The following is a 26,003-nucleotide window of genomic DNA, read 5'->3' on the forward strand; positions in this document are numbered from 1 at the left end:
CGATTGGCTGACGCAGTGATGAGTCGGCGGAGCAGGGCTGCTATCGATACATCATCGATAGGGAAACAACAGCGAGACGCCAGCAGCACAAAATCGCAATAAAACAAAAGTATTAAATCACGCCTAAAGTTAGGTCGACAATGTCCAGTGCCGCGAGTCCCAGTCCCAGTACCAGTCCGAGTGTGTTCCTGATCCTGCCATGATTGCCGCGATTCCGGGTACTGCGCACTTTCCTCATCCAGAACCAAAGTTAATTGTGCATCTCGAGTAGTACTAACAGTACCAAAAACGCAGAAAAGCGAAAAGCAAAAACCAAAATCGCAAGAGGATGATGAGAACGTCAGTGTGTGGATATATGGATATAGTGCCAGGGAAAGTGCGACGAGCAACAACACAAATCGGGAGTGAACAAAGACGCGGAGACACGTACAGTGCTTAAAGGCGTTATCCTGGTTTCTCAGCTATTCGCCGTCCCGCTCCCACTCCCATTTTGCTCCCGTGCCACGGCCTTGGGCGTGAGCTGGTGTGCGTGCGACTCTCGTGTGTGCGTGTGCGTGTGCGGTGTGCGTGTGAGTAAGAGATACGTTGTATATACCAGGACATCGGGATAGCCTGAGCAGCAAAATGCCGCCATCCCTGATTGCCGTGTCCGAGTTCGTGGAGGAGACGCGCTCCGACTACAGCTCGCCCACCACCTCCACCTTCGCCTCTCGGATGCCCGACTGCCGCCACACGATTGGCGTCTTGGAAGAGGTAAGACTGTTGTTCAGGGAATTCCTTAGCTATGTTCCTTAGGTAGGCAGGTAGCCCAGCCAGCTAGCCGTCCCTGTACCTACAGCCAAACCAATACCTAGTTCAAGGTGGCCGATCAGGAAGGTTTACAGGTGTGTTCCGGGAAGCCCAATCATAGCTATAGTTTCACATTTGAGCTGAGCACATTCTTTCTATGTATGTTCGTGCATAAAAAACATTATTATATTTATGTATATGGGTCACTGATGATTTTATGGAATTTGAACGAGGAGTATTTCGATTTATTGTTGGAAAACTAATATCTAGTTTGAAGAAAGTGCTGAATGTCTTATCGTCATTACTTGTTTATTTTATTTATACTAGGGTCTATAAAAAATGGCTAGACATTATAACTTTTAAGAATAGATAATCAGTAATAATTCTACCCTAATTTGTTTTACAAATTAAAGTCAACTCCCCATAGTTTCTAATGGAATCTAATCGATCTGTGAAAGTGAAAACAGGAGCACGGCTATATGTACATATATCGGTGCGATTCTGCAGCAAACATGGCAGACGACGCCTCCTGCCACATGGTGATGATTATTATTTTTTTCTGGGGGGAGTAGCGAAAAGGTTTGTAAATTGGCGCGGCGCCAAATGAGCCACCGCCTGTTATTTTAGTGCGATCTCTCTCTGACCGGCCATCGCTCTCTCTTTCTGCCCGCAAGGTGGTTTTCCGCGATTCCACAAAAATAGTATAATGAAAATACAAAGTGCATACCCGACCGTGCTAGTGCAGATGGAGCTAAGGGCGCAGGGAACTGGGCGCCGAAGTGGGAGTGGGTGCCACATGAGCATGCTGCAATTTCTATATTTACTCAAGGCAGCTGTGATGTCGCCTCCACTTTCATGTGTATATAAGTACACGGATATAATACACCCGCTGATAAAGCTAAGCACACAAACAGCATTTTACGGCCGGAAAAAGGCGTGTGATAAGAGAAGCGATTCCGAGAGCGGTGGCTATTCCCGTACGGGGACACTCAGTCAGTTGGGGATATCGCCCACAGAAAACACAGTGCGTCTAAGTGGAAAATTCATCCATGCTGTCATCCGAAAGACCCTTGAGTGGGCCGATTGTGCAATATACACACAATGCTCCAATTCCCCATGCTAATGCAGAACCCGGCGAAACAAAATTAGACGATTTATTGGGCACGTCATGCCCAGCATTTCCCGGAGCTCTGCGCCGCCTTCTTGGACGCCACAACCACGTCCAACATTTAATATTTAATTTCGCTGATGGATTTTTGGTGTAGCCCAAGCAGCCCAGTGACCTCCATTCCCCGCCAGTTAAATGAATTTTATTTCATTTTTTCAGCCAGTCTCTCCCATTGCGTGTTTATTATATTTGGAGCAGCTGTAAAATTGTCTAAAATGAAATTTAATTTGATTCGTCCAAGAGTTTCTCTCTGTGCCATTCATTTGGCCGCTTCCACAACAAAGTATTGCTGTATTAGCCTTCTTCTGGGGCTTTGACTTATTATAAATTAGCATCTTTTGTTATCAAAACAGCTAACTGGCCGGGCAACTCGTCCAAAGAGCAATACAAGTTGACGAATATTGTTAGCTGGTTTTTGTTTTCGGTCTAGGCGTGTTGTTTGCATTCCTAGCAATTTGCTCAACCTCTGCTTATGACTAATCTTCCCCAGCCGATGGCGGATTGCTAGGGGTTCGTTTGCCACTCAACGACTATCGCGTAGTATAGAATTGCAATCGCGAATATTCAGGTTTCCCCGGAGTTCGTTCTTGGCCGATTCGCTTGTAACTTTTTTTCAGCACATTTAATCTAATCTGCAGTATTTATTGGGCAGTTGTTGACTGGTAGCTCATATATCAGCTTCAGCTGGAATGTAAACGATCTTTACCGATTGCGATGTGATTCGCAGCCAAGTCAAGATCCCGCGCCCCTTCTTGGCGGCTAATTCAATTTTGAATACAGCAATTTGAATTGAAAGCAATTGGGGAAAGTCAACGGGTTAATGGGGGAACGAACTCTTTCCTTCTCGACTTTGGAAATGTACTAAAATAATTGTTTATACGGTTCCGGTTTCGGTTTATAAAAAACTTTGCCACATAAAACATTTATGCTGAAAAAAGGGGGTGTGTATAAAGTAGGAAAATAGCATCGAATCTTTTATACTTGCTTTCTTAATTGGTGCATGCGACTGCATTTGAAATGGGGCTGGTTTGGTTATTAAGTTTAATAATAGAACTGACCTTGTCGTACATTTTCAATTAGCTGGTGCCATAAAATGTAAGGGGAATATCGAAGTGGTGGGTCAACCGACAGGAGAACTGAATACCTAATGCCAATATTGACGCGATTTCAATCTGGAAATATTGTTCATTCGGCGTCCGTTCAAAGCGTTTCCTCCATTGTTTCTTCCCATCTTTGGCTAAACTTAGGAATGCATTGTGGTTGTTTCTATAAAGTAAAAAAGGTGCAGGTCGTTTATTAAAACAATATATAAAATTGAGCGGCCTTAAAACTAAACGTTTTTTCTATATCAAAACCTCTCAATGCTACAAAACCCTATCGCTAACAATTGTCTGAAAAAACTTCTTTACGTTGGAACTACGCTTAATTGTTCACTATAATAACTATGGGATTTCCCTCTTTCAGAGATTGGAGTTTGATCGGGAGGGTCTAACTAAGTTGAAAAAAGCGGTCAAGGCTATTCACAACTCTGGAAACAGTGAGTACATTCTCTGAGATATGATACTATTTATGTTATTTCCTTACAAATAATCTTTTCGCTCTTTGTTTCGCTTTTATCTTTTAGCCCATGTGGACAATGAGATGTTTATGGTGCGTGCTCTGGAGCGGTTGGGCGGCAAGGTCATTGAGCAGGATGAGCCGGACATCGGCGCCGCATTTCTTAAATTCAGCGTGGTCACCAAGGAGCTCAGCGCACTGATGAAGACCCTGGTTGGTATCAGTGTTTTGTAACCGTTACAGAGTTATCTAATTGATAATTTGTTCACCCACAAAAAAACAGATGCAAAACATCAACAACATTGTGATGTTTCCGGTGGACTCAATGCTGAAGAGCGAACTGCGGGGCGTGAAGGGGGATATGAAGCGGCCGTTTGACAAGGCGGCTAAGGACTACGAGGCAAAGTTCATCAAGATTGAGAAGGAGAAGAAAGCCCAGGCCAAAGAGGCGGGTATGGTGCGCACAGAGATCGACGCCGCTGTGGTGGCCGAAGAAATGGAAAAGGAGCGTCGACTCTACCAGCTGCAGACTTGCGAGTATTTGCTGAAGTACAAAGACATTAAGACCAAAACGGGAATCGAGCTGTTGCAGCACCTTATAGAGTATTATCATGCGTTAAGCAAGTGAGTACATTAATATAGACCAGAGATTATTACTGACATCCTATCATCTATACAGCTACTTTAAGGACGGCCTACAGACGATCGAGCACTTCGGCACATACATCGGCGACCTCAGCGAAAAGCTACATGAGATCAAGCAGAAGCAGGACGAGGATCGTCGCAGTTTGCTTGACCTGCGAACAGTTTTGCGTAGCACTCCGGACTTTGAGCGAGTCGACAATGTGCCATCGTCGGAGAGCCGAAGTGGGGGAGCTGGTTACTCTCTCCACCAGCTGCAGGGTGATAAACACCACGGCGTCACTCGGCAAGGCCACCTTTTCAAGAAGAGCGAGGGCAAGGTGCGTCGCGTGTGGCAGAAACGACGCTGCCGGGTCACAAGCGATGGTTTTCTTGACATCTTCCATGCCGATGAGTCGAAGCCGCCAACACGTGTAAATCTGCTTACCTGCCAGATTAAGCCGGTGCCGGATGACAAGCGCGGGTTTGATCTTATCAGCTGTAAGTGAAGCTCCATAGGAGTTGTACAAACTTGGTTCTCTCTCTCATCACTTATACTGAAATGATCATTGGGCTTTTCCTTTTTACAGACAATCGTCCGTATCACTTTCAGGCGGAGGATGAAGGCGACCAGAAGGCATGGATGGCCGTCCTAGTGAACTGCAAGGATAAAGCACTTACCAAGGCCTTCCAGCACGCTAATCCGCAGATGAGTCCAAGTCTGGTGGAGTTGCAGAAGACTGTGATCCGATATGTACAGCTACTGCCGGGAAACGATCGTTGCTGTGACTGTGGATCGCGAAACGATGTGACCTGGATCAGTCTTAACTTTGGCATTTTGGTGTGCATTCAGTGCTCTGGTGTCCATCGCGACCTGGGCGTGCATCACTCGCGTATCCAGAGTCTTACGTTGGACAACTTGACGACGGCTAACCTGTTGATTGCACGTGCCATGGGCAACAGCACACTGAACGACATTATGGAGGCGAAACTGGGAAGGTGCAAGCTTCAGCACGAGAGCAGCATGTAGGTGTTATTGGGATGGAAGCGATTGTTTATAAGTGCTTAGTTTCAATATGTTTTTGCAGGGAGGAGCGCTACGACTTTATTCGCGCCAAGTATGTTGCCAAGCGCTATGTCATGCGCACCTGCTCGGATGACAACGACTTACGGTGCGATTTAGAGCAGGCAGTGGTCAATGCCGACATGAGTCAGTTGCTCCAGGTGTGGGCAGAAGGCGCGGATCTCACCTGCTGTCTGCCCAGCTCTGATGCAGGAGAGACGGCCCTTCATCTGGCCGTGCTGCGCGAGATGGGATCCACGCTGCACATAGTCGACTTCCTCATCCAAAATATGCCGCCCAAAGGTCTTAACAAGGCTACCAACCCAGCCGGCCTTCTGGATGTGACGGGAAAGAATACGGCTTTGCATTTGTGTGCTCTTCACGATCGGAGAGAGTGCATGAAGCTGCTGCTCCGCTCAGGAGCGGACTATGAACTCAAGAACTCACAGAATAAAACAGCGCTGGATATTGCCAAAGAAATGGGACACAATAGCTGCAGGGAACTCGTTAGTCTCATAACATGGATCTACTCAAATGAATATTAACCAGCTTTCGTTATACTGTAGATTGAATGTGCCATTAAGAGGGAGAAGAGCGCTTTTGACCACATCAACACCGACTGGAATTTGCCAAACGAGGATGGCTCCACGGATTTCAGCGACGATGAAACAGTCATCGATGAGCGCGTAAGTGGCACTTTCCGACTAGCTAAGTTCTATGCTGATCCCTTTCTGGTTTGCTTGCAGAAATCCCGTTCGCGTCCCCCCAGTTTTGCTGGCGGGGACTCGCCCGTTCTGCGCTCTCGTTCCTCTACTTGCGACTCGATACAGTCCAGTTCTAGTCCAATCGCCAATTGTCCGAGTCGGCAATTTACTCTACCCTCCGGTCTGCCGAGCTATACACATTCTGCAGGGACTTCGCCCAAACAGCATATTAGCGTAGGACAGTATCTGGGCAGTGCTACCAATGTTGGAGTCGGTGGGGCTGGGAATGGTGGTTCAAGTCCCAGTTCCGCCTCCAGTCAGAGCGTTCGCGCGGCGAGAAACAGCTTGAATATGCACAGCGATCTGGGCGGGCATGTGACAGGCGCTCGGAAATCAACATCTACAGCCAACATGAATTCGCTAAAGAAGCGTACAGCCCCAGCTCCACCACCTGGAACATTGGGCAGTGCTTCGTCCAGCTCTTTTTACGGCACTTTGCCTCATCCTCCACGCCATTCACAAAACTTTGAAGCCAGCGACATTCGAGCCATCAATCACAAGAACCAGTCGCTGGACGTGGCGTATGGCACGTTGCCGCACCTTCGGAGCGTAGAAAGCAGTCCTAGAGGCGGAGGAGGATACGGGTATGGAGTGTCACAAGATCCAGGAGGATCTGGAAACGGGAGCAACAACAGTCTTATGCCTGCCATGACTACCTTCAGCCACAAGCGTTCACCCAGCGGTGAGTCGCTGAACAGGAATATTCATTTAGCGGGCGCCAAGCTTGTTCTGCCGCCCACCGGTGAGTTACCCACGCTGAAGCATGTGGACAAATCGGCGTTAGCAAGGCCAAAGATTCCTCCGCCTGGACCGCCATCAGGTGATTATAATAACAGCCGTTTCAATGGCAGTGTTTTTAATATCATTCTGATCGACAGAACGTGAAATATCAAACGGACAGTCCAACGAGAGCATCAGTTCCATGGACGAGGGTCCAGTGGCGCCTCCCCGTAAGGTAAGTCCTCTAAGAACGTTGCGTAGGTTATGAAAATGTCCTGTAGATCAACACCCACACCTTTTTTTGTATTTGATCTAATCCGCACTCGGAAAACAATTTGCAGCGCAAGCAACACATCAATCAATTGAGATGCCAGTCCAGCGAGGAGACGGTAAATGGCAAGCACCAACGCTCATTTGCACTTTCATACAATGTTTGACAAGCGAACTACGCAATTTTATTGTTGTTCTTGCTGTTGCAGTTGTCGTTTCTCTACTAATTGTCTCGCTTTGTGCATCTCTCAAAAGCTCTAACCTTTTACGCCCATACCCACAAATTATATCCAATATAAAATGTTCTATGTTCAATTGTTGCTGCATTCTATGCCATTGTAAAATTTACCTTGCTTATGTTTGTCCCTTGAAATCTTTCAGCTGGTTAACCAGTCGGCCAATTTCCCCGACTATGAGTCCTGGCATACGGATATGGACAGCTCTGGTGGCGGTCTGGATCACTCAGCCGAGTCGAATGTGTCCTCGAGCGACAACGACCGCCTCAACTCATCGCCGGACAATCCATCGAAAACTGGTGGGGCTGGGCTAGTCGGAAAGTTCCACTATGTAAGGGTTTTAATATACTATCCTTGGCCTTATTAAAGACAAATCCATATCCATCTTTCCAGAATGGTCAGCGGCGGTGCCGAGCTCTCTACGATTGCGTGGCGGACAACGATGATGAGCTGGAGTTCAAGGAAGGTGAAATTTTGATCGTGCTGAATGAACGCACCGACGACGAGAATTGGATGGAGGGCATTATTGAGGGACAGCCGGCGAGAAAGGGCATGTTTCCTGTCAGTTTCGTGCATATGCTGCCTGATTAATAAACCCCCTGTTTGTGCTGATTGTGTGGCTGCGCGTGATTGTATATAGATATATATATAGATGTGTGTATGCGTCTTTTAAACTCTAATGATATATAAAAAAAGTTTTTATTTATTAGGACTATTTTATCACAAAGCGTGTGACTATTAATTTGCCTAAGTTTCTTAGCGAAGCCAACTACTCATTTACACTTGTATTTCAATCAAAGCCTTTAAGTAGAGATCTTGCTGTGCATTTCCCGTTGGCTTCCTTCCCAAGGTTAGCGCTTTAATAACTGAATATGTCCTGCAAATGCTGTAATTCGTACCATAACTACTTTTAACTTTATCTAAGCCTAAAACGCTGTGCGCAAAAATTACTCAATGTCAGAAGAATTGTCAGGAGATATAATTATGTATTGTATGCTTGTACTTTATGCTGCCATAAACAGATACTAGCGATATCCACACGGGCCCCGCACTGCTCGGGCTCTTGGCTTACACTCGTACTCAAGTGTTCTAAATCTGTTGTTAATGGTTTGACAAAGAGTTTATAAAACAACGTTGAAAGAAATATCAATTTAACCAAACCTAAGCCCAAACTATCCATATTGCGGATAACATTTGAAAGCCACCAATGCTATTAAAAAGAAATACGAGCATATTTGCAAAAAGGAAAGCAAAAGCCCTTTGTACCTAGAAGTTGTTACCAATTACGTACCCAATATGTATAAACGTATCTAAAAATTACGAACTGCGAGATATCAATTATCGAGGATTGTTTATCACATATGATTGATTTGAAAATTCAAAGTGTATATAATGATTTATTAAGACATCACACACCTTATTCTTTTTACTCATTTTGTATACACGTTTCAGTATTTATTTAGCAAAACCTTAAAATATATTGATATTATATGTAAGTCAAATAAAAGGAAGAACATAACGCTTATTACATATATACACATATATAAGGTTGTGTTTTTACCAAAAACAATAACCGGTCTGATTTGTTGGGAGGACTAATGGGTAAAGGCTAGATGATACAAAACTAGGATAGAATAGCATCTAATGATTCGTCTAATGCTTCCTCCTCAACTGTGGGGCTTTTTGGAGGGGTCGGTTCCACTCGCAACTGTTCCATTTTTGTGTAGAATTTTGGGCACTTTTGAAGAACCTTGGAATATTCCGTGGATATTTGGAAGGAGGCCCTTTGAAGCAGCGTGTCTCCCAAATGATTGGAGGCCAGTATTTTGGCCAAATTCTTGTAGTCCCGCTGCATTAGGCAATTCCGGGCCAGTCGTAGTTTTTCGTACGCAGTGGATCGTCTAACGCTGAAGTAAAACTCGTAACTGGCCGGAGGAGCACAAGATGGGTTTTGGTTTAGCCAAAAGCCATCTTCGGGACTGGTGGCGATTTCAAGGGTGCGTTTCAAAACGTTTGCGGGTATCCTTCTAGCTGGAAAATTCTTCCCATTTATTTTACGTGGTGCTTTTCTCAAAGGAGGCTCTTTCTCATCTTTTGTTTTCATGTTATATGATTTTATTAAACAATACGTTTTTTGGAAAAGGAAGCTATGTATTTAATGGGTAGTTATTACACGTTTTCTTCTATTGATAAATATTTACTTTTAAATTACTTTTGAGGAAAAAACAATGCGTCGTTCTAACAGCGATAGGCAATGTTAACATGATTCACATCAGTATCGATAATGATATCGATTACAAGCAGCCAATCGATGTTTTGATTCTCCCGATATCCTATAAAGCAATATTTTCCGCATGCAACCAAAACCGAAATAGTAAAATGCTGGCTGTGTAATTGTACTTGCGAAGTTGTTTCGTTTTGAATAGTCTCCCAGGCTTCGAAGGAACCCAATTTGTCCACAAGGACACCGTCTATCGGAAAAACCTACTTCGCAGCCGGAAAATTTACAAGTCTCTTCGCCTTGAGATCGCGAGTTGCCAATTTGTGGTCGGCTCCAGTGCAAAAGTCGCAAAAATATTAGGAATATTCGCTTGTAATAATTTGAAGGGTAAGTATCAAAATACCAACTGCAATCCGTCACCTTAGAGGCAGAGCCTGCAATGAATAACTGATTTCAACGGTCAGGACTAAACAAAGCCGGTGCGACGGAAGCAGGCCAGAATTAGGCGAACAGGTGCGGAGTGGAGAGCCTGCTGGCAGCAGGGGCCAAAAGCTATGAGTGCGGCCAAGAAGTACAAGCCCATGGACACAACTGAGCTGCACGAGAACACAGAGAACATCGCCGCCTGCCTGAAGAAGGCCGAGAACGTTGCCCCCACCGCTGCCGCCGCCTCGAGCCTGGGCCGCAGTGCCTTTGCTGCCCAAAACATGAATTCTGCGTCCACCAACGGCGAGCGCCTGCCAAACTTCTCCAAGCTGGGCGGCAGCCATGGCGAGATCCGCACGCCTTCAACTACCTCAAATCTTCTCAATCGCATGGGGGCTATTCACAACAGCAAGCCCGGCGATGTCAAGAAGATAGTGATTAAGAATTTTAAGGGTAGGTCGTGTCTAGATCCAAACGGGTTTTACACTGCATGATTAAACTTGCTTTTTTAGATAAGCCCACACTGCCCGATAACTACTCCAAGGACACGTACGTGAAGCTTGAAGAGGCCGTTATCGCCATCCAACTCTCCAAGCCCATTAAATATTCGCTGGAGGAGCTCTACCAGGCGGTGGTGAATATGTGCAGCCACAAGATGGATGCGCAATTATACGCGAAACTCAAAGAGCTTACAGAGCAACACGTAAAGCGCAATATTAAGCTCAAGGAGCTTACCGGCGGCAGCATGGACAAACTGGTATGTTGCTGTTTAGATAAAAAATGCATAATTCAAGATACACGAATCTTCTATTGCCTTTTAGATTTTGCTGGAAAAGATCAACCACTGGTGGCTCTCGTTCTGCCAACAAATGATCATGATTCGCAGCATATTCTTATATATGGATCGAACATATGTGCTGCAGAATTCGTCCATTCACTCGATTTGGGACATGGGGCTGGACCTTTTTCGCATCCATTTTGCCCAAAACAGCGTTGTCCAAAAGAGAACCGTCGACGGTTTACTAACGCTTATTGAAAAAGAACGACAAGGCTCCACCGTGGACCGTGGTTTGCTGAAGAGTTTGGTTCGCATGTTATGCGACCTGCAGATCTACACCAGCTCCTTTGAGGAGAAGTTCCTCGATGCAACCAACCAATTGTATAAGGCTGAGAGTCAACGCAAGATGCAGGAATTAGAGGTTCCTGAGTATTTACAGCATGTTAACAAGCGTTTGGCCGAAGAGAACGAGCGTTTGCGTCACTATCTAGACTCGAGCACCAAGTATGTTGCCGTAGTCAAAACTAAAAATATTTATTAATGTATTTCTTACAGACATCCGCTGATTTACAATGTGGAAAAGGAGTTACTCGCTGAACACCTAACGTCAATATTGCAGAAGGGCTTAGATTCATTGTTGGAAGACAACAGACTGAGCGACCTCACACTGTTGTACGGGCTGCTTAGTCGAGTCAAAAATGGAACATCTGAGTTGTGCGGCAATTTCAACGGTTTCATTAAGGTATGTGTTTTTTCTAAATATTATACATTTATTAAAAGAGTCTCTTTTAACCATATTGGATCATAATAATAGATTTAATTAAAATCCCTACTTTCAGAAAAAGGGACGCACCATTGTCATCGATCCCGAAAAGGATAAGAGCATGGTCCAAGATTTGCTTGATTTCAAGGATAAAATGGATGTGATAGTTCGCACTTGCTTTGAGCACAATGAGAAATTCACAAACTCGTTGCGCGAAGCCTTTGAGTTCTTTATCAACCAACGTGCCAACAAGCCGGCTGAGCTCATTGGTAAGCCCCCCTATTACTTACTATATATATTGGAGTTGGATAAACCTTATTCTTCCATTAGCTAAATACGTGGATATGAAATTGCGATCAGGCAACAAGGGAACCACAGATGAGGAGTTGGAAAAGACTCTAGATAAAATTATGGTTCTGTTTCGTTTTATACATGGAAAAGATGTCTTTGAAGCGTTTTACAAAAAGGTTGTGCCAATCCACTGTATATCGTGCATTAAGTAATAACCAATATGTTTTTAGGACTTGGCCAAACGATTACTTGTGGGCAAATCGGCATCAGTGGACTCCGAAAAGAGTATGCTCTCCAAGCTTAAGCAGGAATGCGGTGGTGGTTTTACGTCCAAGCTAGAGGGCATGTTTAAGGACATGGAACTGAGTCGAGATATCAACCTTGCGTTCCGCGGACACGCATTAAGCAACAACCGCGATGTCCAAAACTTGGACTTGTGCGTCAGCATTCTGACCATGGGCTACTGGCCTACATATGCGCCTACAGAGGTCACAATGCCGCCACAGTTCATTAATCCGCAGCAGATTTTTAACAAGTTTTATCTGGAAAAGCATAGTGGGCGAAAGTTGCAGTGGCAGCCTACATTAGGAAATTGTATGCTGCGTGCTCAGTTCGATGCGGTAATTAAAATAGCTCATAATGTATTTTATGCGGTTGCAATGCTTACGTTTATTTCACAGGGTCCGAAAGAATTATTGGTGTCGCTGTTTCAAGCGCTTGTGCTTCTATTGTTTAACGATAAGCCAGTTCTAAGCTACGAGGAGATATTGGCCGCCACTCTAATCGAGGATGGTGAGTTGCGTAGAACACTTCAGTCCCTGGCTTGTGGGCGCGCCCGCGTCATAACAAAAACACCGAAAGGGCGCGAAATTTTGGATGGCGATCAGTTTGATTTTAACAATGAGTTTACAAACAAATTGTTTAGAATCAAGATCAACCAAATACAGATGAAAGAGACAGTAAGTGCCTTTAATTTTGATGAAATTTCCAAATACTTAATTATTTCCCTTTTCTATTAGAATGAGGAGCAAAAGGCGACCGAGGAGCGTGTATTTCAGGATCGCCAGTATCAAATTGATGCGGCTATTGTGCGCATTATGAAAATGCGGAAAACGTTGAGCCATAATCTTCTCATCACCGAGCTGTTTAACCAGCTTACGTTCCCTGTCAAGGTGGGTTCACTAATCCTTTTTACTTTTTGTAGAAAGAAGCTAATAAGTTTGTTGGTATTATTCCAGCCCGCTGACCTAAAAAAGCGAATCGAGTCGCTTATCGATCGCGACTACATGGAGCGGGACAAGGATAATCAAAACCAATACAACTATGTGGCATAAATGCCCTCAAATTCTGTGTAACTTGTTCTATACCATACACATACATACTAGCAGTCTAATGAAGTTTTTGGAGTGTCCTGGTCCGTTCGGCGATGTTCAGAAAGTTTTTCAGCTGTAATTTTGTTTCTTTAACTAAATCGTTAAAAAATCCGCCAGCTAGTAGTGTACTTGCGACAGTTCTTTTTGTAAGTTACCTTATCACACAATAAATTAAGCGTTTAATTTAAAAGCCGAGTCCCTTGAAGTAGGTTATCGCTCCAGATAAGTCGATACCTCCGGCAATTTAAAAAAGTTTTCGAACTGAAAAAGAACTACGTGTTCAATAAACGTATTTATTGGACTAATTCTAATTTGTTTACTTTTAATTGATAATTCTCCTTCAATTAACAATAGAAGTGACATTTGCAGGCTAATTTTCTAAAGGAAATATTAAAATAATTATAACTCGTAATAGTAGCTCTGTATGCAAAAGAGATACGCATAACTTAATAGTTTTTTATTTACCATAAATAAAAAAAATTACGTGAAAATATAATGCACTTCGTGTTTCATTTGTAAAATATTACCAACTATACTGCCTTGAAAAATCAGCGTTTAGCTCTTTGATAAGCATTTAGCAAAAGAATATGGTATATACAGTTGTTACACATAAAATTGGGAAATAAGGTAGATTATATACAAATCAGAAATATATATTGCCACCGCAATTGGGTGCAGGGGTTCACTTTATAAATGACATTGAAGATGCTTTAGGTATCACAAATTGCCTTGGTGTTATCCTCCTGTCATTCTTTCGTATGCAAATCAAAGCCGCCAACTTGCAAAGTTCTCAGTGGCTTTTGTAGATATTTTACACAAATTTTTTTAGTGTCTCCCGACAATAATACCATTTACGCCTCAACACTGTTGACGCTGTATTGTGAGCTGTCGTACTCGGACACGCTGTCAGAGCCATAGCCCCCAAATCCTGCCACAGAGGGTCGGATACTGCTGGTCCTTACTCCATTATCTTTAAGCACATCGGGCACGTAAATGGGTGCTGGTCCGGCAATTTCCACTATGCTCGGGCGCCTCGTGGCAGCACACCGTTTAATTGGTGACATAAATGTGAACAAAGTCAAGGTGATAGCTAGGCTGATGATAAGCAGCAGAAACCGAGCCATTCCATCATCGCCGCGGAAGAAGCAAATCATGGCCATGACCAGCACCAGGATCACGACCGAGAACTTGGTCATCGTAACTGCCGTGGAGTGGATCTTACCACCCTTGCGTGATATCATGTTTGACGGACCGTAGGCAAAGTAGAGGTTGTGGCGATCCACGAAGTGTTTTAGGCAGATGTAGATCATGGCGAAGGGCATGATCAGTGGGCAGGCTACGCTATACACAATGGCTATGGTAAAAACGAGCGTTGTCCAAGCGTAGTGCGTTCCAAAAGGAAACTCGATTAGTATAGCCTTGCGAATGTACGGCGTCTCGGCCTTGGATTTCGCCTTTAGCAATGACCAGATGTAGACAATCAGTTCGGGGAAGCGTAGCAGCTCCAACGCAGTACCTATAAACGCAGCCGTAATGATGTAGTTCACATAGAAGGAGCCGCGTTCAGGTAGGAAAATGCACTGCCAACGATCCGTCTGATTTGTAAATCCCCACTCTAGCAGCGCCTGTGCCGATGTCAGTCCAAGAGAAGGCAGAATCATGATCATCATAAGCAAATAGCCAAAGCACTTCGTCATGATTGAGTAGTTCTGCTTGGAGCGCGTGTAGTGCCTCATCCACTTGTCCGAAATAGCAACAATCACGGGCATCAGTGCCGATAGGGTCCAAAGCATCAATGTGGGCAGGAAGTCGGCAACGAGCGGTGAGATCTTACCCTCCGTTTCCTTTACCCATGGTCGACTGTTTAGAAGGCTTACCACCATGGCCGGCGTGGACAGGAAGAAGAGGACAAGGAAGAGCACTGCATTAACGCAGAAGAATTTTAAGTACCAGTGACTCTTATTCACATTTAAGTTCTCCCAAAAGAGATCATCAGGCGACGGGGCGAACACCAAGTGCCATTGGCGGTAGGTGCCCGGTGTAAAGTGCGTTACAATGTTCTGGGCCTCCTGCACAGTGGAAACGGTAATAAACGCAATGTCCAGGGGCTCATTCATGGTGGAAGCACGCAGACGCGCAACATCGCCGGATAACTTGCGTTCCTCTCGCTGGTAATACTCGTAGGCGTTTTCCTTTTTGCAGGAACACATGTCTGGTTTGGCCTATAATCGACTGTGTGAAACAAATTCTCTACAACAATTCTGAAGGGTATGAACTTACCATAAGAGTATCCCTATTCCTATGCTGCTCGCAATACAATCGTGCTTCGTGAACTCGCTCGAACTCTGCGTTCCTCACGTAGAGTCGTGAAATGTTGTACGCTATGGACACATTCTCGATGGTGACATCCGGAAAGAGCTCCTGCATATAGTTCCGGACAACAGTCTTGTTACGATCGCTGGAGGATATGTTTGAAATCATAATGGTGCGGGTGGCTGCCTTCTTGAAGGCATTCCGTCCGGAAGCTCGCCGCATAATGAGCACTACGAGCGGAATGTACAGAATCGTGATAATCGTGTGCACCCACAACCAAGGCGAATCCGGCGATAGATTCGCCATTGTGGTGCGGCCGAAAGCATTCACATCGTACGGATTTTCCTTGGGACCATTTAGGAAGTTGACAGGCAGAATGATGACCAGAGAGACGATGGTAACCAATGCCATTACAGCCATTAGGTGCTGCTGAAAGGATAGGTAGTGCACGGCATCCGGCCCAGTATGCAGCAGAATGGTCTCCTTGCGCAGTTTCAGCGTAACCTGTATCCAGCCAAAAAAACCCCCCTCCTCCGGCTGGATGGGGGATAAGGGCGTGGAGTCGGCAATTCCTTGGGAGGTGGCACTTGGCCTCGGCGACACCTGCGTCGAAGTGCTCGGCTGGGGATCGAACACACTGGTGGCTCGCGAGTAGAAAATCTCGGTCCAGCGCTTTTTGCTGCCATTGCTGTTGACCAACGCCAGACGTCCAAAGTCACCTGCCTGGTGTCGCAGAGTCGTAAACAAAAGGATCAGGAGAATCCAAAAAATAGTGTTGAGTATTAAAGTTTCCGGAATGCCATTGTAGGCGGTGGTAAAGAACGAAGTGCGATTGGCCACCGCCTGGCAGTAGGAAATGTTGCTGTATTCCGACATGACCATGAATCACTAAAAAAAAAAAAGGAAACCAGAAGCTATAAGTAGTGTGTTTGATAAGGCCTCGATAACAGCACAGCTGATCGGGTTTTCTCCGATCCAATTCCTTTTTGTTTGTATATGGATAAGAGCGTGGGAAAATCTAGACTCTTGATTCTAACATCCAGTGCCAGCTTATCGGTTTCTTGCACGCCTCTCAGACTGATTAATCTCTTTGGGGTCACTCGGGCAAACCAAACAAAGTCCGCAGACCACAGATTCAGATGCTGGTCTGGTAGGCAATGCGCCCACAGATTAACCCAATTAAAACTAGCAGATACTGTATCTTCACGGACGAGGGCAGAAAGATATCTAGTAAAGGCGTTATAAATGATGCTAGTCTTGGAAATGAGATAATGTGGGGATCAAACATGTTTTAGTGTTAATGAAGCAATCTAGAAGGGGAAGAAGCACTACGTCATGTTAGTCCACCTCCACCCCCTTTCTTTTGGCTTTGTTTCCGAAATGAATCATCGTTAATCTATTTTCGGCTTGGTCTGTCGCGTGTCAAATGTGAAAAATGCAATAAAAGAAACCAACTCGTGGCATTTACTTATTTAATTATTTTTCACTAGCTAAATGGCATTGTATTTGTGTCTTTCTGATTGTTATTTGCTTTCATTGCACTGCGATTACCAAACTTTCACCATAATACCTTCGCTGAAATGTATTATTCCCTGTGACTCGTTTTTCGTAGCTTCACATTAAACATCACCCATGAATATCCTCAATTGTGTTGATCAGTAAAAGCCACTTTGTGTCGTTAAAAGTATATGGAATAATTGCCTTTCGCTCCTTAACTGCATTTAGCTGGCAGTTATCGATAACTCACTGTTAAACATCGATTGTCAGGTATCATTAGAGGTAGTCGTGAACATAAACTTTTTATTAATTATAAACAGTGTTGAATAATAAACAAAAATGATAAATAGGAATAAAGATTATATAAATATCTATTATTAATAAATATATTTAATATTTAATATTTTAATAGGATATATCGAGGTGAGAAAATACCATCACTAACACACATCACATTAAGGATCGTATACGATGCAGCCCTCTGCTTTCGATTTCTAGAATTGTAATAGTTTTGTAGTTTTCCACTGTCCTGTTCACATTACTATTTGGTATGTCAATTTGACTTTAAATGACAATTTTTAGTTCTTTTTAACGTTGCCTTTTACAGACAAAGAAAATTTTGTTCAGACTTTTAAAAGACTTGATCCGCCACTTGCCCACCAAATCATAAACATGCAGCGTACACCAACAAAGGAGTTGAACTTCAAGATCCAGCTGCTGTCCGGCAAAAATGTTCTCCTAGTGGAGAGTCCTGACTACGAGAGCGAGCTTTTTATGCCGCAAATCGTCGGGGGGCGAATCACCTTGCAGAACATTATACCAAATCGCAGGTGCTGTCCAGAGAGCAGGATGTTGTCGGATCCTGTGATGGGCGACATGGACTCCAGAACCAGGATTGCTAAGAGCCCTCTACGGCGCTCCTTTGCCGCTGCCAATCCCCCAACCCCACTGGCCAAGAGCACCCCGATGAATACTTCGTCTCTGAGATCTTTGGCTGGTAAGGAAAACGCCGTTCCGCAGCTTACTCCAGAGGGTTTGCGCTGCAGACCCTTTCGCCTACCTTCACAGGGTGAGATGCACATAGACGAATTGTCCTGCCAGGGGCAGGCACCTGGTAGCCTGGCATCCTCCAAGTCTATGATGTCTGCTTACTCAAATAATAGTCTCTCTCAGACTGAGATGTCGTCGCCAGTGATTTCAAGCAAGAACGTCACCAATGTCCATGCTAACGAATCGGACCGTAACACATTTACGCCTTTAAGCATCTCTGAGACTAGAACTTCACCGCTAGTCTTGCCAACAGAGACATACACCGAGCAGAACCTCCAAGCGATGAAAGTCGTCCACAACAAGACTAAGGAGAAAGTGGCCGCCGTACGGACATATTCTCGTAAAAAAGCGGGCACCGCCAGCAAAGCAAAGCCGACACCCGTGTGGTCTCCTCTTCAAAAGAGAAAAAAGAACTCGTCGGTATCATCCACCAAGGTGCCGTCTCCAACCATGAAGATGGAAGTGCGTAATCGCAAATTGATAGTTGACACCAAGAAGACGCTAGCTGCCCATGATCCTGGCAAATTGTATTCGGGGCCTATTACAATGAAGAAAATCATAAGGAAGCAAGTGACGGGAAAGACACGAAAGCAATTTGAAGCCCTTAAAGTCACAGCCTTTGACTTGTTAACCAATTTGTGTGTGGGCAATATTTCCGAGGATCTGGCCAAGCAATTCCAGAAAGCCTGTGCGAACAGGGTTTGTACTACCTTGCCCAATTACGCAGAGATTGCAATTGTCCCGCCGCTGGAAATGGATCGAGAGGTGACAGCGATGATCGCCAGGCAGAAGCGGATGGAACGGGAGAGCCAGAGACCAAGGAGCGCAATGCCGCTGGAAAGCAATCTAGCCTAGAGGGTTAGAGGCTCATTTACTTAAGGATGATCTCGATGTATTTGTTATATTATTCAGACAGTAGTCCAAATGCAGGTATGCTCTTGTCATTCCAATTAAACATATAATACTCTACAAGTCATGCTTTGATCTCGATTTATGATTACAAGTATTATACATATACCAAAAAGGAACACATTTTGTCTAGTTATATGTACAGTTCTACCTTAAGCTAGCCTAGGAGAGCCTATACTAACAGCGAATAAAAATATGACTTTGTACGACGGGACATCTTTGTGATAGGGCCACTTGGTTCCTAAGAGGTGCGGCATCGGAAGCAGGCCTTGAAGGCCCTTTTTATCGTCCGAATGTTGTGAACGACCTGTTCCTGCAAAGAGGAAATGCCTTAGAAACGATAGAGGGGGTATTTCTGTTCAATTTACCTGCATCAAATTGAAGCACATGGCAATCACGGCCATGCCGAGCAGCAAATATATGGCGCAGAGAATGAAGCTGACCTCCACCTTATCTCTGTCGGCAGTTATCTAACAAATGTAAAGTTAGTTGATTTCGTTAGGGATTTCGCTGAAATAAAGTAAAAATCTATATCCATACCACACGATCGCCTGGCACCAGATCTCCAAATCCAATGCTGCTGAGCGATATGAGGCAGAAGTAGCTCCCATCCAGGTAGTTCCAGTCCTCCCAACGACCGAAGAGCAGCGCACCCCAGAGGATATACCTGTAATTATAAGGTTCCCTTAGAAGTTCGTAATTGGCCAAAGGAGGAAGAGACTTCCATACCCGACCATAACGAAGACGCACACAGTGACTGGCACTGTAATCTCATCCGTGCTGCCTCGTATTTCGCGCTCGATATCCGAGTCAGACTCGGTGTACGGAATATCCATGAGGCTGGAACTCTGTCGGGAACTCCTGGTGTATTCACTACTGCTGCTGTTGGATGAGGTGGTACTGCTGGTGCTAGTGTAGCTGCTGCTTCCCCGGGCATTCTCCATGTCGTGCATCTGGAGCTGCAGTCAGATACCCAAAATCAGTAAATCTAAATCATTTTTATAAGTGTTGGGTATTTACAACCCACCGCTCTGGCCAATTGACGCATTTTTCGTCTCTCGCGAATTATCCGGCGCTTGGCCACGCCGGGGCAAATGCGGCACAAGCACACCTTTGAGTAAATCCACTTAAAGGACTTGGCCAGGACGTCGCCTATGTTGGACAGGTAAAGCAAGAACAGCGGCATGCCAATTATTGCATACAGAATGGTCACCAGCTTTCCCCACTCAGAGTGCGGTGTAATGTTCCCGTATCCGATCGTCGTGATCACCGTTAGCGAGTACAGAAAGGCTCCGGAGAAGCTCCACTGCTCCACGTCGGGTCCCTTGAGCTGCTTCTTCACTATGGCCCTCTGATAATCCAGAAGTACATCGTTGACCCTGCCGCGATAACGTTGGGTTTAGGGCACTCGAAAACCAAATATGTAGCTCAACTATAGAACACATGGACGACTTACCGTCTCCTGTAGGCGTGGTGGTCGAAGAAGCTGATGTTCTCCGCCGTCAGCTCCCATATGCGGCTGAGGCATTCGCCGCTAAAGTTCCGGGCTATAAAGTGGTGCGGTTTCTCCGACTTGAGCCGCTCGTACTCGAATATCTCGATGCTCTGGAATATGAACGCTCCGCCGATAATATAAAATGTGACCAGCAGAATGATGCCCACGTTGCTGAACATGAAAGCCGTGAAGTGGCGGCAGTGGTCCTTGAAGCGCTCGAAGGCCGGCTTCTCCTTCCGGCGAAAGGAGCTTCGTCGGGATGACATGTCTTCGCGGTTCGTTTCCGTTTCGGTCTTAGTTCCGGTTCCGTCTGGCCTTCCACTGGCGAGCGCCTGGACATGCTCGGGTCTGGTCCAGCACTCGCATTGATGACGTCTGAAGGGATTTCCGGTTACCTATCGCTGAAAATATCCACGATTAGTTTACCGAATCGCCAGTGCACAGTGGTAAATAAACAAGTTGCTACATTATCAAAGTGCTTGGCGGCATAAATCTTCTTGGTTTTGTTTGTGTGGGTGGTTTATTTTCATGGTTTGGTATCATCGTGAAATGTAGGATCTCAAGATCGTAAAAGAGGTATATCAATTCCTGCTGGAATATTTATGTATATGCCTAATATAAAATCCAATTCCCCACTTTATAATGTTTTTAAAATAAAGTATTCAGTTTAAATTGACATATTGACAAATTGTTGTGTGGTGGTAATTCAAAGTCAATAAATAAGCTCACAAATCCCACTCGAAAATATATACTTTTCGCCATTAACATAATTGATTATATTTTATTTCCACTAACTTGCGCTGTTTAATTGTTGAAAATTCTGAAACTGCATGGAACTCATGCGAGGTGGCCGTTTGCGCGCATTTTTGGGGGCATCGAATATTTCGGCTAGCAGCATGAATGGGTTTTTATACCCGTTACTCGTAGAGTAAAACGGTATACTAGATTCGTTGAAAAGTATGTAACAGGCAGAAGGAAGCGTTTCCGACCATATAAAGTATATATATTCTTGATCAGGATCAGTAGCTGAGTCGATCTGGCCATGTCCGTCTGTCCGTCCGTCTGTCCGTCCGTCCGTCCGTCTGTCCGTCTGTCCGTATGAACGTCGAGATTCAGGAACTACGAAGCTAGAAAGTTGAGATAAACATACGGACTCCAGGGACATAGACGCAGCGCAAGTTTGTCGATTCATGTTGCCACGCCCACTCTAACGACCACAAACCGCCCAAAACTGCCACGTCCACACTTTTGAAAATTGTTTTGATATTTTTTCATTTTTGTATTAGTGTTGTAAATTTCTAACGATTTGCCAAAAAACTTTTTGCCACGCCCACTATAACGCCCACAAACCGCCCAAAGCTGCCACACCCACACTTTTGAAAAATGTTTCGATATTTTTTCATTTTTGTATTAGTCTTGTAAATTTCTAACGATTTGCCAAAAAACTTTTTGCCACGCCCACTGTAACGCCCACAAACCGCCCAAAGCTGCCAAGCCCACACTTTTGAAAAATGTTTTGATATTTTTTCATTTTTGTATTAGTCTTGTAATATTCTTCGATTTGCCAAAAAACTTTTTGCCACGCCCACTCTAACGCCCTCAAACCGACAAAAACTGTCAGTGTTGAAGATTCTCCTTCGCACTTCCACTAGCTGAGTAACGGGTATCAGATAGTCGGGGAACTCGACTATAGCGTTCTCTCTTGTTTATTATACCCGTTACTCGTAGAGTAAAAGGGTATACTAGATTCGTTGAAAAGTATGTAACAGGCAGAAGGAAGCGTTTCCGACCATATAAAGTATATATATTCTTGATCAGGATCAGTAGCCGAGTCGATCTGGCCATGTCCGTCTGTCCGTCCGTCTGTCCGTCCGTCTGTCCGTCTGTCCGTCCGTCTGTCCGTCTGTCCGTATGAACGTCGAGATCTCAGGAACTACAAAAGCTAGAAAGTTGAGATTAAACATACGGACTCCAGAGACATAGACGCAGCGCAAGTTTGTTGATTCATGTTGCCACGCCCACTCTAACGCCCACAAACCGCATAAAACTGCCACGCCCACACTTTTGAAAAATGTTTTGATATTTTTTCATTTTTGTATTAGTCTTGTAAATTTCTATCGATTTGCCAAAAAACTTGTTGCCACGCCCACTCTAACGCCCCACCGCCAACTGCCACAATTTGAAAATGTTATGATTTTTTCATTTTGTATTTGACTTGTAATTTCTATCGATTTGCCAAAAACTTTGCACGCCACTCTAACCCAAAACCGAAAAAACTGTCAGTTGAAGACTCGCCTTCGCACTTCCACTAGCTGAGTAACGGGTATCAGATAGTCGGGGAACTCGACTATAGCGTTCTCTCTTGTTTTTAATATAGTGTTTTCTATGCTCTCTAATAAATAGCCAACATGAACATGAATTATTGGACTACAATCTTGGCAGCTGGCCTATGGAACAGTCACATCATCTCGTCTCATCGCGACTCATCTCTTCCCATTCCCACGGATCGGTTGTGTGTGGTATTTCAAATTTCTCGCGTGGCCGGAGGATGACACTCGTCTAGATTCTAGAATTGATGGCGTAGCCGTGGCGTCAAATTGGAAAGTTTCTAACGACCCAAGGCGGCGTCTGCGGTTGCCAAACGCAGCGTTGTTGTTTGTTTTCCGTCTTTTTTAGGGTTTTATTTAGTGGGTGTGAAATACGAGTTCATTGGGGATTATTTTTATAAACTTCTGTTCTGGACGGGGCCGACAGTCATTCGCTTGATTTGTGGCTGCCGAAATTCTGCGGACCCACGGATCTGGATGGCCTTGGAATCCACCTCCCCATCTGCCCATCTGCCCACCTAACACACCTCATTCGGTCGTCCAGCATATTGGGGATATTTGGCAGGTATGTACATATATACATACATACATACATATGTATGTATATCATTATTGATTTGCTCAATCTCGCACGCACTCTGCCAGCGGGCATAAATTAAATTCGATTTGCAATTGATGTCTGCCTTGCTTATACATAATTAAAAAATACAAGCACAAAACAAATAGAAACTAAACACTGAGGCCCGCCAGCCTGTGTTTGCAATGAAAATACACAAAACCATGGTAGGAAAACACATTAGTGGATCCAGCTTTTCACAGGGCAAGACCGCGGAGGATCTGACATAAAAAACATGCCCTGCTGTTTATATTTTGGATGCAATTAAGCCACGAGAGGGACGGACACGGCGATTCTGGCCAAGACCGAGCGCATTTTGTGGCCGACACTTAAAATGCACTTTTGGGCGAGTTGGCCGGGATATTTTTGGCCAGCGGCAATAAAGCCATTTTCCGTTTGGACGTACACTCATTAGCTCGAAATGCCTGTTTCGCCTAGCATCGAAATTTTCAATTAAAATTGCTCTGAAAATTTCCAAGACGTCCTAACTCGAATCCGCAGATTACCGAAAAGATCAAAGCAGAAGGCGCAGGAAACGGCCGACCAATGCTAATGTAATGTGTTTAGATCTTTCTCAGAAAGCGCATCCATGGGCAACTAAAAGAGATATTGAATAATTTTCAATATAGGTTCTATAATTATGTTTATTTACTAAGTGTGTTGTTCCAATATTTCGCTCGGCCACTTGAGTTGCCTTTTAGTTAGAAACTAAGTTGCGTCATATCTCTCGGGTTCTGTTTTCAGGCCAGATATGACTGCAGTGATTGGAAGCACACTTCCCTGCCACATTTTCATGGACTAGCCCTCGTCCTCGCGTCTGCACCACTGCCAAGTCGTCAGCCAATCTGTGGTGTCAGTTGTCAGTCATTGCTCATACCAAGACCTGGTACCCTGGCCAAGTACTTGCCATGCAGATCCTTCGGCCAACACACTTGCACAATTAATTCTGAGCGCTTATAATTTGCAACGCCAAGAGGAAAATTGAAAGCAGAATTGCTTAAATCTGACAGACAGCCCCAGAATGTTAAGTGTCAGCGGCTACACGAGAGGAGATTTTAAAATTTAATTACGGTGAAAATTCGGCGACAATGGCGGGGCAAAAAGCTGGCTGGCACGGAAAAAAGAAATTACGGCGACGACATCATCACCGTCTCTACACAATGATGACCAGCAGCCCAATTGACATGACATCGGAGCAAAAAGTGTGCGATTTGAAAACTAATTTTCGAGCATTGACCGCAAATTTGGAAAATTGGTTGTGTATCTGGTTGCTTTTCTTTGCTTGTGACGTCGGGAAAAACTAGTTTTTAAAGATTAATCTGTTCTTTACCTGGACGAAGCCATACAAAGAAAGTAGCGACCATACGAATACAGTTTCTTAAAATGTTCTGAATTAATTGTTGCATAGATAGATCGCAGTAGATTATTTTAACACGGTTTTGGTCTTAATTTGAATATATCTTTCGATTTTCTTAAAGCCAAGTCTCAGAAATAGTATAGGATATATCCTTTTGGCTGCCGATTTGAAATATGCACTTGAATGGTCATTATAAAAATCACTTTTCTACTTTAAATATTGGAACTGGGTAGATATAAAACTGCGTACATAAACGCAACCCTAAAATAATATTAATATTTTTCTAAACAGCACCATATTTTATTCTCTACTCTTCACATTGATTAATATTTTAAAAGGATTTTAAAGTTAATTGATTTTTCTTTGGTAAATTGTCCACCGATTTTTAAGGTGGGATTGCAGTAAAGGATCACGAACCTGTTTATCGTTTCGGTTTGTTTCGCTGCTGAAGGTGATGCTACTGATGCTCCTCGCCAGATGCTCACCCGTGCCGTCATGAGCGGCGGACGGGCGGCTGTTGTTCTCGTTGTTGTTGGAGCTGCGAACGCTCCGTTTATTTTAGCAGCTGATGTATTTGCGAGCTATGCATGTGGAATATTATTTATGTTTGCGCGCTCTGTATATTATTTTATCAGTGTTATTCAACGCGCGCCAAGGAATGCCTTCTACCAGCTACTTTAGAGATTTTCCCGAGAGTTATCCGATCCCGATTCCGGCTGGTCTGCACAGAACAACTTCTTGGTTTGCTTCGCGTGCCTTGTTTATTTATAACCGAACCACACTTCACCTCACTTCATTTGACCACCGCCATCTCTGCCCGTTTCCCGATGCCGAGTGCGATTTTGGAGCAAGTGCCTCATCCGCCGGTCGTGCGTGCTGCTCGACGTTTCGCTGCCCACTGAGACCCGTGCTCGCACCCGTATTTATAGATGGCTATATTGACGCGCTACCTGTGACGTCGCTGCGCTGTTGGTTTCCGAATGGGAATCTTTTGGCGATCTTTCGGAAAGAGAGGAATCCCTCTCAAAGGTGGCTGGTCGCACCGACTTCCAAATGCCCTATAATTGAAGTCTTTCAAATTTATACACCATATTCTCGGGCTGCCGGCTACCACTAGGCTGCGTTTGCGAGTGATTCCAGTACTCATAATGCCAGCCATATTGTGTAAAATATTACGTGAAATATTTAAAATAATTTTAGTTTGTACATTTCTATATTGTATATTGTGGTTTCGTGAAATGAGTACTTAGTTATTTTTCAGTTGTGTGAGATAAATAAAAGTTTTTTTTAATATAAACCACCATTTTTTTGGATAATAGGCCACAGTTTAGTTTATAAGCTGGTTCGAAGAATTTTACAAAACGAAACAAAACAACACAACAACTTACAAAGAAATCTT

At 44.4% G+C, this 26,003-nt stretch overlaps 6 protein-coding genes across 7 annotated transcripts; 3 read left to right on the forward strand and 3 right to left on the reverse strand.

Moving 5' to 3' along the window:
• The first annotated feature begins 61 nt into the window (after window positions 1-61).
• LOC122626817 (arfGAP with SH3 domain, ANK repeat and PH domain-containing protein) lies at window positions 62-8,707 on the forward strand. Of its 2 annotated transcripts, none has more exons than XM_043807221.1 (12): window positions 62-753; window positions 3,422-3,494; window positions 3,582-3,727; window positions 3,798-4,138; window positions 4,194-4,636; window positions 4,726-5,161; window positions 5,224-5,704; window positions 5,765-5,884; window positions 6,029-6,782; window positions 6,841-6,917; window positions 7,334-7,519; window positions 7,582-8,707. In XM_043807221.1, exons 1-12 carry the CDS (start codon window positions 625-627, stop codon window positions 7,777-7,779), a joined length of 3,384 nt encoding a protein of 1,127 aa, XP_043663156.1. In that variant the 5' UTR covers window positions 62-624; the 3' UTR covers window positions 7,780-8,707. The 2 variants fall into 2 exon arrangements, with proteins under 2 accessions (XP_043663156.1, XP_043663155.1); XM_043807220.1 differs by having other exon boundaries at window positions 63-753; window positions 5,945-6,782.
• LOC122626829 lies at window positions 8,685-9,437 on the reverse strand. The gene is made up of 2 exons (XM_043807246.1): window positions 9,390-9,437; window positions 8,685-9,335 (listed from the first exon to the last, which is right to left on the reverse strand). Exon 2 carries the CDS (start codon window positions 9,290-9,292, stop codon window positions 8,813-8,815), a length of 480 nt encoding a protein of 159 aa, XP_043663181.1. The 5' UTR covers window positions 9,293-9,335; window positions 9,390-9,437; the 3' UTR covers window positions 8,685-8,812.
• Window positions 9,438-9,514: 77 nt separating this feature from the next.
• Window positions 9,515-13,230, forward strand: LOC122626819 (cullin-4A). The gene is made up of 11 exons (XM_043807229.1): window positions 9,515-9,796; window positions 9,874-10,288; window positions 10,348-10,592; window positions 10,657-11,117; window positions 11,169-11,355; window positions 11,453-11,645; window positions 11,707-11,843; window positions 11,898-12,287; window positions 12,348-12,626; window positions 12,687-12,839; window positions 12,906-13,230. Exons 2-11 carry the CDS (start codon window positions 9,964-9,966, stop codon window positions 12,999-13,001), a joined length of 2,466 nt encoding a protein of 821 aa, XP_043663164.1. The 5' UTR covers window positions 9,515-9,796; window positions 9,874-9,963; the 3' UTR covers window positions 13,002-13,230.
• A 246-nt stretch (window positions 13,231-13,476) lies between these two features.
• On the reverse strand, window positions 13,477-17,081 carry LOC122626820 (calcium permeable stress-gated cation channel 1). Its single transcript, XM_043807230.1, has 3 exons — window positions 16,924-17,081; window positions 15,321-16,241; window positions 13,477-15,262 (listed from the first exon to the last, which is right to left on the reverse strand). Exons 2-3 carry the CDS (start codon window positions 16,233-16,235, stop codon window positions 13,892-13,894), a joined length of 2,286 nt encoding a protein of 761 aa, XP_043663165.1. The 5' UTR covers window positions 16,236-16,241; window positions 16,924-17,081; the 3' UTR covers window positions 13,477-13,891.
• LOC122611422 lies at window positions 16,350-19,018 on the forward strand. The gene is made up of 2 exons (XM_043784481.1): window positions 16,350-16,361; window positions 17,433-19,018. Exons 1-2 carry the CDS (start codon window positions 16,350-16,352, stop codon window positions 18,753-18,755), a joined length of 1,335 nt encoding a protein of 444 aa, XP_043640416.1. The 3' UTR covers window positions 18,756-19,018.
• Window positions 18,984-25,490, reverse strand: LOC122616837 (potassium channel subfamily K member 16). The gene is made up of 7 exons (XM_043792413.1): window positions 25,022-25,490; window positions 20,266-20,705; window positions 19,837-20,188; window positions 19,539-19,768; window positions 19,350-19,476; window positions 19,178-19,279; window positions 18,984-19,122 (listed from the first exon to the last, which is right to left on the reverse strand). Exons 2-7 carry the CDS (start codon window positions 20,568-20,570, stop codon window positions 19,051-19,053), a joined length of 1,188 nt encoding a protein of 395 aa, XP_043648348.1. The 5' UTR covers window positions 20,571-20,705; window positions 25,022-25,490; the 3' UTR covers window positions 18,984-19,050.
• Between the last annotated feature and the right edge of the window lie 513 nt (window positions 25,491-26,003).

Source organism: Drosophila teissieri, chromosome 2L, assembly GCF_016746235.2.
Source record: "Drosophila teissieri strain GT53w chromosome 2L, Prin_Dtei_1.1, whole genome shotgun sequence".
NCBI lineage: Eukaryota > Metazoa > Arthropoda > Insecta > Diptera > Drosophilidae > Drosophila > Drosophila teissieri.